Below are 11,884 nucleotides of genomic sequence, written 5' to 3'. Positions count from 1 at the left end.
CTCAAAACTATTGTGTTTCACAAGGACACTCATTACACTTAATCTCATTGGGCTGGACAAGCAGCCACAGCTTTGCCTTCAGGGACAATTAACAGCGTCCTTTGCCATTTGCTCTCAGTGGCACTTGTCGTATCCAACACAAGATGTCCCTTGACTATACGTTACCAAGCAAAGGCTGCTTTGGTTGAAAAAAGGTGGGGTAAACAAAAGGCGAGTTAGTGTGCATGTGTGATGGGGGTGGAGGCAACAAAGATGGTGGGGGAGGAAAGTAATGATAGTGGTGGTGGTGGTGGTGGTGTGTGTGTGTGTGTGTGTGTGTGTATGTGTGTTGGAGGGGGGGGGGGGGTGGGTGCAATCCCCAATTGAATACATCAACGGGTACAGCTGGTCATGTCTCTGTTTTTAAAAAGCAACTGGCCACCTGCATTTGTATAGGGTTCAGAAACAAAGACTTTGGAACTTACCGTGGCTAGAATGTAAAGTTTAACTAACAACTGCTGGATAAAGGCTGGAAGCTTGGACACTAACAAAAAAGTTATATGTTTTTTACAACATTATTTGAAGTACCTTGAAGTATCATATAAATACCATGAAATGAATATGGCACTCTTTCTGTACCATAGCAGCCTATATACCTAGTAAAATACCATGGTGTCAGTATTTTTAGTCGTACAAAGATTATTTGACAATATTAACATATAGTTTGAAAATGAAACTTTAAATTCTCATTAAAGTTAGGCCATCTGGTTTAACCCATTTTTTTTCAAACACACTCTAAAAACTCCTGGGTTATTTCTTTAACCCATTTTCTGGGTTATTTGTGTTGGGTTAAAATTATGGGTTATTTTTTCAGAGAGTAACCTTTTTCTGGGTTATAGGGCTAATATTTTGACCCAATTCCTGGGTTGTTTAGGTTTCTGGGTTATTTTTCAAAGAGTAACCCATGTTCTGGGTTAACGCCCCTCCCCCCGCCCCCCGCTGTTGTTCTGGAATTTTCTCACAACAGTCGTTTGAAACAACCGTCACTTGAACTTGAACGCACTCGATCCGTTTTGGCCTGGGCTTCTTCGGTGCAACTTCGTCGCGTATTCAAGGTAAGGCAAGTATTTTCAGTGTCAATGTAACGTAAACTTTTCTGTGTCCATGTCCCCATTGCTAGTTTAGCACCATTTGTTGAAAAAATGACCATGGCTTACCGTGGTAATTCTGTGGTGAGCATGTAGCCGCCTGCGGATATCGCGACAACATCTAACTAGTTTAAAGTCCGTGTAAAGTCAAAATAAATATGTGTTTTAAGTTTGTCAGACTAAATAAGAAAGTGTTATTAACCACCAAAGCCAAATTTGACGTAACGTAATAATACGATAAGTACAGTGCAGCTAGTGGCGACTTCATGCCGCGTTAAGGGGGTCGAACACCGGACGAGAAGCGCCGCGCTGAGCCGCGTCTAGGACAACTCGAGGTATCGTGTACTTTCTCAGTTTATGGCCAGCAATATTGTTATGTTTTAGGACATTGTGGAATTAAGATAATGTCAGTACTATGTTATGATTGTACTGTATAATTAAATACGTTGCTGAGTCTGCAGTCTGAACACTTTACCTCAGAGCGTCCGTTAACTGAATGAATTGAGAATATCACCTGAAAATCCAATAACATAAGCAATTTTTATTCATGCAGCTGATTACTGTAAATTAATGTAAAATTAACTTTATATTGCAGCACATGGTGAAGTCAGTATATACATTAACGACGATTTGAGACAAATAAGTGTAAATTTAATATAAATCTATGTACATGGCGCGCTGTGGCGCTGCAGGATTTTGAACAAGGTCCTGAACCGTTGCTGGGCGCCGCCGGTGTGTGTACACTCATAGAGAATAATGTGTTTGAATTTTAAATACGCATCTCTTCCGGTGTGCGACCCCCTTTAGCCGTGGCTAGAGCGACGAGGCTACATAATAGTTATGTTAACCAGCTGCGCTGTGCTTATCATATTATACAGTGCTCTACGGGCTTAAGTAGTGAGAGTTAATGAAGTGTGTTAAGTGTTCAAATTGTTGCTAACCTTTATTGTTTTCTCCAGGTCATTTTAAATGGACAGCTTTGTTGCTGATAAGCTAACTGAGTGGCGGATGTCTGAGCTGATAGAGAATTTTAGAGGTGAGCGTTTTACTCTTTTAAGGGATAGTTCACCCAAAAATGAAAATTTGATGTTTATCTGCTTACCCCCAGGGCATCCAAGATGTAGGTGACTTTGTTTCTTCAGTCGAACACAAATGATGATTTTTAACTCCAACGGTTGCCGTCTGTCAGTCTTATAATGCGAGTGAATGGTAACACAATTTATAAGAGTCAAAAAATATGCTTAGACAAATCCAAACTGAACCCTGCGGCGCGTGAAGACACATTAATGTCCTAAGACACGAAACAATCGGTTTGTGCGAGAAACCTAAGTGATTGCTAAATGCAATAGAAGTAAAAAATTATATAAATAATTTTCTGTTTCTCGCACAAACGTGTCTTAGGACATCAATTTGTCGTCACGAGCCGCAGGGTTTAATTTGGATTTATTTTTGGGTTATTTTTTGACTCTTATAAATTGTGTTACCATTCATTCGCATTATAAGACTGACAGACGACAATGGTTGGAGTTAAAAATCATAATTTGTGTTCTACTGAAGAAACAAAGTCACCTACATCTTGGATGCCCTGGGGGTAAGCAGATAAACATCAAATTTTCATTTTTGGGTGAACTATCCCTTTAACTGCCCTCATATCATCTCTCTATACCTAAATATTTTTCTTTAATATGGCTTAAATGTGTCAGTGCAAGATTTTGTGACAGTCACAACTTCTTCGACAGTGGGGAATGCATCTCTATAATAACCCTTATAGTTAAAAGATACTTGTGCCTTGTCTTTAAGCTGTTATGCATAATAATGGGCCAGATATTCACCTTTGCATTAATGTCATTATTACACTTGTTAATGAAAGAAAAGATGTACAGTATAGACTGTCATTCACACAAAATGGGTAATGCTGCAAAAGAACCACATTAGTTAACTAGCAAATTGGGCCACGTTTTTTTTTTTTTTAACAAAAAAAAAAAACAACAACAACATCATTCCCTTAAAAGTGATTATTTGTTAGCTTGATAATCAAAGAGTGTCTGGTGAGTGGTTCACAATTGTCTCGACTTATTAACAATACTCATGTTGTCTTGTTTTCTGTCTTTCAGGTGAAGACAGAGATGAGGAGGCATTTCTTCTCTTAGATGAGGACACTATCAAAAATCTTGTCCCTCAAGTTCAATCCAGTTATTGAATGTTGTCAAAAGAGAATGAGTTGTTTATTTTTCTATTTTTTCTAATGTCTGATGTTATTACAGTGTGACCTAAAATAAATAGGTCCAAGTGTGTAGAGTTTAATTTAATTTAATGCAATAAAAATGTAAAAGTGCTTGAAGTGTGTAAGTGCCTGAAGTTTTATTTTCTGAAATGAGGCATACTGGCATAGTAACCCAAGTTAGGTTATTTTTGACCTTTGACCTTTGATTAAAAAGGGACCTACTAATTTCTGGGTTATTTTAACCCAGATATTGGGGTTGTTCTTTTGACCCAGAAGTTGGGTTATATTAACTACAATTTTGGGTTATTTTAACCTAAAATTTGGGTTAGGTATTTAACCCAGAAGTTGGGTCAAAAAGAATAACCCATTTTTCTGGGTTGAAATAACCCAGAAATTAGTTGGTCCCTTTTTAACCCAGGATTTGGGTCAAAAATAACCCATTATGGGTTATTTTTGACCCAGGAGTTTTTAGTGTGCATGATAAAACTTATATGTTCTGTTATAAATATGTATTTTTCTTTTCTTTTCTTTTCTTTTTTATTTTCTTTTATTCTTTGTGTTATGAGACGTAGCCTACTCATTGCTCCAGTTCGCACTTCTTTCAAGTTAAAAGAAGTGTATTTTAAAACGCATCTCGACACCTTACAGTTGAAATAATGAACGCGTTCTGTGTGAACGGACCCTTTCTCTCCATTGCTTGTATTATTTTCTGTGATTGTGTGCGATACTTTTGGTTGCCAGTAGGCGGCAGAAGAGGACGGTGAATTTTCCAACGGTTAACTATTTATTTGTATGGGATTCGCTTCACTTTGTCAAATCCACCGAGAACTCGTGCAGTCTGAAAGTCTTTGCACCGCGCTGCTGGAATTGTCAATGAGGACATTTACCATTTTACATTAACCTCAGCATGACGTGGACTGTGTTTTACCAGTGGTCTGTCAGTTTGAAATACCTGTAAGGCGTTTTAGTTTCTCATTTGTCAGTCAAAATGAAAAATGAAATATTGATATGGAGAGAATTTAAACGGGATATCCATCGATTCCGTCTGTTTTATTACGTCTGCGCCTCTGGTAAGATAATAATTCTTTAACAAATCTTGAAAAAATGTAACGTTTCAACTTTAATTTGAACTTCTATATGAGACTGAGATCTTTCTAGCTTTAAATGTCCGTTTAAATAGAGCTGGAGACGCGTTGCAGTTGCAATTTCACGCATTTCATAATTTGATTAATGTTTCAATTAGTATATGTTTTTAAATACTCTCTTCCTCATTTCCACTTAATCCCTGATTGTAACCGAGGTGTCTATCCAAGTATAAGCATTATCACAACCTATGTAGCCGATGTGCTGTTTGTCAGACTACATGATATACCACTGAATTTCAGGAGCCAACATTTTGACGTGCATTAACATGTGTTTGATAGATCGGCCTCATGCTGTTGTCACATACCAGCAGTGTTACTGAAGCCTCAAACACTCAAGCTGATGCCTGCATATATCGAGATGCACTTCAGTGAAGGCTGGTAGACAGCTGCCATCCGGTCTAGACCGAGTAGCTCCACTCTTATCAAGATCAAAGCACATGCTTGCACTGAACGCTGGGAAATGTATGTGAGAGAGATGCAAGGGATGGAGTGGTAAGCCAAAATGTGAGGTGAAATATGAAATTAAACATGTAGCCTACCATGTGGATTATTTAGTTTTTACAAAGTTGCTGTTTTCTGAGGTGAACTCTGTATTTTTTTGACGATTTCTGTCCCATTACAACCTATTTTTTTCTGTAGAGAAAAATGCCATATTGTTGCTTATCTTCATACACATCCACACTCATTCCACAAGCATTCAGCCTCCTCAAACATGACCCTGACATATAAGCTTGAAATAGACGCCTACTTAGACATGACATCAGCCAGTGTTTTAGCCAAACACACATACGCACATTCAGTACACGTCTGCTGAGCCAAATGACCTGCGTTTATAAGTCTAGTGGGGAAATATCTGGCAGCTGTGTGAAGGCAGCAAGGATGCAGATGTAAGAGTGTATGTGTGTGTGTGTGTGTGTGTGTGTGTATTAAAAGCCTGCTTCTGGCAGGATCGCTTCTATAAGTGTGTGTAAAATCAACCTTTAGGATTGCACCCCTGACAGAAACCTGCATGTTGAAGGTGTTAGATCTGCTGTAGGAGATGCAGAGGAGAGGATGGCTTTTACTAAAATGCTTTTATATGGTTAAGGACTAGAAACCCATTAATAGCACTAGTCTTTTTTTAGCTTTTCCATAGTGCAGCAAATGAAGAGCACCTTTTGTGGAATCATGCCATTTTTAATATCCACCTGATGTGCTTGAGTATAACTTCATACATCATGTTGCCTTACTAGTTTGGGTGGTTTCATAAGCAAAGATGCTTTTACTGAACCACATAAAATCTAATTATCTTTAGACATATGGGTTTAGAAAGTGGTTTTTGGAAATGTAGTGCTCTAAATCTTAAATGCATCAAAGTTGAGTGTAGTGTCTCATGAACTGAATTAATGTGCGAAGTGCATCAAATGTTAATTTGAGTCAGTGAATATAGGACTGGCATTTCCAATTCTTTAAGCATGCTTTAGTCTGACACAATGAATGGCAAATTTATGTGCTTTTGAAACTTAAAAAAAAAGATATAACTCACAAAATAAAAGTTAAGTTTATTGTTGAACAACAAACTCCACACATACAACAAACAGGCCAAGGTAAAACAAATAATGCAGACAAAACAAAGTCAAAAGAAACCAAAACTCCTTTTTTCTTTGGCCTAGCCCTCCCATACAAAAACTAGTTTATGGTACAACTAGTTATGGTACAACTAAAGTTCATACATAAAATTTACTGGAATGCTCTGAGTTCAATGGCTGTTGATTTTATACATGTTGTCTTAAATGTTGAAATATTGAGACATGGTCAAACAAGTAAAATTTCATAAAGAAGCACCGTTTTGGTCACAGGAGATCACGATAAAGTGGCTGACCTCTTCACAATATGTACAAAAATATAAAATGTAAATAAAAATACAAACAAATCCTTGTCTTGCTTATTTCATTGTGAATGCTGGAAATCGGAAGTTGTCGTCGGTCCTCTAGAAAATTTTGAATTGGGGGTCAGTTGGTTGACATGGGTGACGAACTTGAAAATGACCATGTTTTATGTATTTGAGTCCTTTATGCCACTGGCTCCAACAGTTGGGTTAAAGCAGAGGCGTCTACACCTGCTCAGCAATATGAAACCATCCTTTAATCATCATCATCCGTCTTCTGCTTCTTGGGGTCGACGTCATCCTAACAGAAAAGTGGGATTAAAAATGAATTATTTGAATTGTGACAAAAAGTGGAAACCACCACCACCACTCGGTTCCAGTATTCTTTAGGTAGCGATTCATGATTGTACCTCATCATCTTCATCGTCATCTTCAGCAGCCCGTTTTGTTCCTCCACCTAGCTCATCGTCATCTTCATCCTCATCTTCATCCTCATCACCTGCAGAAAAGGACCATTAGCCACATGATTAAAATGTCTTTGAATTAGTCATGTCAGAAAATTGTGAACATTAATGTTGCACCAACCCTCTCCTTCCTCTTCATCTTCCTCATCTACCTCATCATCTTCTTCATCATCAATTTCAGGCTCTCCGTTTTCTTCATTCTCCTGTTTACACATTTCAAAAAAGATCAGTGCATGTTCTTCATTAATTACCAAAGTAGTGGAATAGTAGAGAAGTCAAGAACACTGGCCAGGCAATTTAATTACCTTTCCATTAGTGGCATCTTTTCCATTTTCCTTCTCCTCAAGGAGCTTCTTCTCTTTCAGGTCCTACATAAAAAAAAAATAAAATAAAAAAAAATCTTAACTGATATTTTAAAAAATGTACCTTTGTCAGATTGGAGCCATCTGTGTCCAATAGGCAGAGTGAATACAGATTACGATTGACGAACAAAACGCCCCCTATGCGCACAAATTTAAATTGCAACTCTAATGACGCCCCTCTGACATTGACGCCTCATTGGCTGCAGCAGAGAATTTTGCTGTCCATCAACGACCCCTGCTCCCGCCTCTTATCGAGTGAGCTCGTTTGTAATCTGACACTTTAACTGAGACTCGGCGGCTGTGGATAATGTAAAATGTAAATCCATTAAGCAACAATATTTTGGCGTGTACGCACTTGCTTACATTGCAGCTCCAGAAAACACAAGCTTAAAACTCGAAACAAGCGGGATGATTCAGAACCACGGAATTGTGTTTCAGCGAGCTGATCCCGAACTCTAATGAAAGACAAAGAAGCGCACGCATGGCACAATCTATCCATCTCGAACACAACAGAGTTCGGCATGCACGCCACCACCGCCGTCACGTTAACCTGGATTTAGTTCGCGCAGTCGCAGAATTGACAAGAAACCGTAGGCAAAAAACACAACCTGTCAAAAATGTCAGAATATCATTGAATTTGCTTTGACGGGTCACGTTTCTATTAAAGCCTTGTCAAACGCAGTTAAATGAGCCTTACACATGCAAATATTTTCATTAATTCGTTTATATAATCTTTAGCCCTTAAGCCGTTTATCAACCACATCAACTTGGACCGCCTCCTTAAATTCACGACGTCCCTGGCTTCAAACTAGTAAACCAACAAGCCCACGTTGTCGTTACATACGGAAAAATATAAACTCGTTGGAAATGCATAACAAACAGCATTAGACCGATTATTCGATCTTTGGGCTTGCATATCAGCTGCCTCTGTGAGTTTAAAGGGCTATCGAGTAGCTACTAGACAACGGCACCGCCACCGCTTTTGAACGTCAAAACAGTTCGACTCACACATATCATACAGTTTCTTCACTTGTTTATTATTCATAAACTTCAGAAAAAGAAAGAAAATGGTTATTTGCCTTTGAAATCCGATGCACTGCAGCGTTAATCCAAGTTCCGCGTATTGGCTGCATCAGAATCAATCGTTATCTGACTTGATAAACCCAAACAGCGGTAATTCGAAATAACTTGTAATATGCTTCTTTAATCCCGTCAAATGTGCTTTTTTTAAATCACATGTGAGATTTCCTATCGTTTAGCCGCCTAGACAAACCGGCAAACTTTCAGACCCGAAGCCATCTACCGATCAACGCGTTCTCAAACCCGCCGTAATGCCTGTTAGCCACAAACTAACCGGTAATGAATGAACAGATTTAGGAATAGATAAGTGCTCAAAACATTGTTGTGCGGAAATTTACACAAGCCACAAAACCATAGGCTACCTACAAACAAAACATGAGTAAATTGTGTAACATATTAGGCTATGTATACGTTTAAGATCTGGAAAACGAAATACAAAAAATTACAGGTTTAAGGATTTATCGTGGTAAAGCAGTTGACGGTCCCCAGCTCACATCGTCGCTGTTCAAAGGGGAACCGACACGCTTGTATAAACAAAGAACCCGCGCGCGCAGACTGTTACATTCCGGACAATGAGAAATTGCGTTTGAATGTGCTCTCATTCCGAACGCGCGATAGAACTCGTTACAATGTATCCATTTAAATTTCTCATTATAGTATCAATTTAAATCACTTACGGAGCAGTTATCGCATACTTTTCCTTTATTCGCAATAATGAATCAACGGTTCTTTCCGGCTAAAGCCCAAATTAGCCTACGCGTTCATGTTAAATCTTAACTAGGAGCCAAATGAAAAGAGAAAATGCTTTTTAAATGAGAATTTCGTTTATCTAGAGGCACCCGTTCTTACCTTTGCAGAGATCTCTGTCGCGGAGTCAACCTTCGTATCGGCCATAATTAATATTGTGTATCAAAAAATTCGTAACGAAGGAAAATGCGAAAATAATCCGCCTTTATCCTCCAGTAATCACTACTGTAATGAAGCTTTCTTATGCCGACGGCATGTGATGAAGGAGGCTTTAATATAGATTTGGAGGCGGAGCATGAGAGGCGGTCGGCTGTACTTAATTGGTTAGTGGACTCCGAGGAGGTGTGTTTTCAAGGCAATAGAGTGGAACAATGGAAAGTATTTCTAAATGTAAAAGGACACACCCCCAGCCGGTATTTCAACAGGGAAGACACACCTCCTACCTCCGCTTTTCTCGTTACAGACATATCTGTGCAACGCAATTCCACATTTCGTCAACAAATTCGTAGATACGACATACTACCTCTAACATATGAAGCCTCTTTTTTAAAGTTCGTGAAATCAGTAGTTAATAAATGTCGTCTGTCCATCAACTGCTTAGACTTATTGACCCCTACATCACCCCCAAACACGGCACCTACTATTATAGCATAGGTAGTCAATATGCCAAAGCAAACTAAGCAAATGTAAAAAAAAAAAAAAAAAAAAGCACGTACGGTGATAGGGGCGGCATTTGGGAAACGGTGTTTTCATGCCAGATGCAGCCCCTCCCCTTTCCGTGAATTTCGCACTAAACTTAGCACTGCGAACAAAAACAGCTCTTTTCACCGCTGCCTTCTGACAAACGAGATGAGAAAATGCACACAAACCAGCTAAAAATTCACCAGGCACGACGTTTTAGTTGCATAACCCCTTTCAGAACAAGAAACCAATTTTTATTACCGAGAAAAAAAAACTAACCACACGATGTGGAGCTGCAACTACTAGCGTTTTATTTCAATGGAAACGCGTCTTCTGCAAGTTGGGCGCTGTAGATTATACTGTTAGAAAATGTATTGTAAAATCATTAACATCACACGGCTTGTGCTTTATTATTCGGGATGAGTAGCATTTAAACAAAGCAGAAGCCATAACCTCGCCGGCGAACACAGAGGGGAGGGGAATTTCGGATACTTCATCATAACCTACATTCAAATTCAACTTTGATGACGATGCTTTTGCAGTCGAGCGCATCTGATTGGATGTCCAGACGATCAGAACCCACAGTTGACGCTTTGCGCGAAACTATTGGATGCCAGAGATGTCAATCAAAGAAATGACACACAGTGTGCGAGAAAGCCTGGAAATGGATTCCAAAATATTCTTGGCCTGGATGCCGATTTGTGAGCAGGTCAAATCGTGTGGCGGGGATTGTTATTGTGAAGTGTATCAAATTGTAAAAAACTCTTCACTTTTGACCTGACAATAAAGAAGAGGGCCTTATTTTTGAACAATTTTTTTAACATTAATGATATGGAAGCAAAGATAACAACTATTATTAGATCAATATTAGATAAATAATATTATTAGATCAATAATAACTTGCAAAAACCTGTTCCCAAACAGCATAGCCTAGGCCATCTTACAGATTATCATCACCAAAAATAATTAACCAGTCTTGATCACTGTGCATTTATCATTTTATGATGGATTGCTTTCAGTCATTAAATTCCATCTTCTGTACACTTTATAATATGAATAAATATCTGATTTCAATGAAAACAATATAACATACACTTACCTTAAAGAGACGCCTAATTATTAATCAGAATCTGAAGACATTCTTCACACCCAATAATGCCCCATTTTAATTCTAGCATCAGGCCAAATTTCCTGCTTCTCAAGCTGATCTCCCCTGAGGCAGAGTATATATTGCTGTACAGGATAAGAGACACAGAGAAACACTTCCTCATGAGTAGGCAGTGAAAACTGTGCATGCGTGAACCTGCCAGGGAGATGTGGAGGAGGAAAGCACTGCTGTGAAAGAAGTAACTCAGACTATTGCTTCTCGCTCTCTGAGGTTCAGACAGGTGTATTCTTCTAACAAGGGCACATATTTGACTGTGTGAGACAACCAGGTACACACCGGCCATAAGCAGTGTCCAGAACCTTAGAAAACAACCTAGCTATCAGTGTGCATTTCTTCACCATGAGGTTCTTATTCTAAAAAAAACAAAAACAAGGCATGGTCCTCATCAAATAAGGCTGTTAATTTCCGTCATTTTTTTTCTTCTCATGAAAAAGTGTCTCACTCAGAGACAGGAATGTATTCCCTCTAGTGGGAAGCACATATTATAGCATCTACTGTCATGCACTCCTCTGCACAGTGATTACAATAGTAATACCCGGTCTAAATTTTTTTATTGTAAGTCTTCTTTGTTTAAACTTTGCTTTCCTAGAAGACACAGAGAACTGTATTGAACTTCCTCTTAAGGAATGTCTTGGAACTGAGATGCCGTTTCCACAAGGAGAAAGTGCTAATTTGAAAGTAGTAACACTGGCCTGGTGTATTTTAAGCATAATGAGAACAAGTGCGTTCTAGTGATCCCTTGCTGACAATTACTACAGCAACCATTCTGTTAGAGGCTCAAAAACTTCTTGAGAGGACATTAAAAAGTGTGCATAAATACAGTGATATTAATATTAAAATAGTAATATTGTTACTATTTTAAAGGGTTAGTTCACGCAAAAATGATGAAAAAATAATGTAATTTATTACTCACCCTCATGTTGTTCTACAGCCGTAAGACTTTTGTTCATTTTCGGAACACAAATTAAGATATTTTTTGATGAAATCCGATGGCTCAGTGAGGCCTCTATTGAGAACAA

At 38.6% G+C, this 11,884-nt stretch overlaps 1 protein-coding gene and 1 long non-coding RNA gene across 2 annotated transcripts; one reads left to right on the top strand and one right to left on the bottom strand.

Moving 5' to 3' along the window:
• The first annotated feature begins 985 nt into the window (after positions 1 to 985).
• Positions 986 to 3,467, top strand: LOC137003655 (uncharacterized). Its single transcript, XR_010892023.1, has 3 exons — positions 986 to 1,094; positions 2,087 to 2,163; positions 3,242 to 3,467. It is a non-coding gene; the product is annotated as an uncharacterized lncRNA (long non-coding RNA).
• A 2,565-nt stretch (positions 3,468 to 6,032) lies between these two features.
• On the bottom strand, positions 6,033 to 9,276 carry ptmab (prothymosin alpha b). Its single transcript, XM_067362828.1, has 5 exons — positions 9,119 to 9,276; positions 7,133 to 7,195; positions 6,949 to 7,030; positions 6,774 to 6,862; positions 6,033 to 6,664 (listed from the first exon to the last, which is right to left on the bottom strand). Exons 1-5 carry the CDS (start codon positions 9,161 to 9,163, stop codon positions 6,620 to 6,622), a joined length of 324 nt encoding a protein of 107 aa, XP_067218929.1. The 5' UTR covers positions 9,164 to 9,276; the 3' UTR covers positions 6,033 to 6,619.
• Between the last annotated feature and the right edge of the window lie 2,608 nt (positions 9,277 to 11,884).

The sequence above is a fragment of the Chanodichthys erythropterus genome, chromosome 16, assembly GCF_024489055.1.
Source record: "Chanodichthys erythropterus isolate Z2021 chromosome 16, ASM2448905v1, whole genome shotgun sequence".
NCBI classification, from domain to species: domain Eukaryota; kingdom Metazoa; phylum Chordata; class Actinopteri; order Cypriniformes; family Xenocyprididae; genus Chanodichthys; species Chanodichthys erythropterus.
Note: the sequence above shows the minus strand (reverse complement) of the source record. Positions and strands in the feature narration are given on the sequence as shown.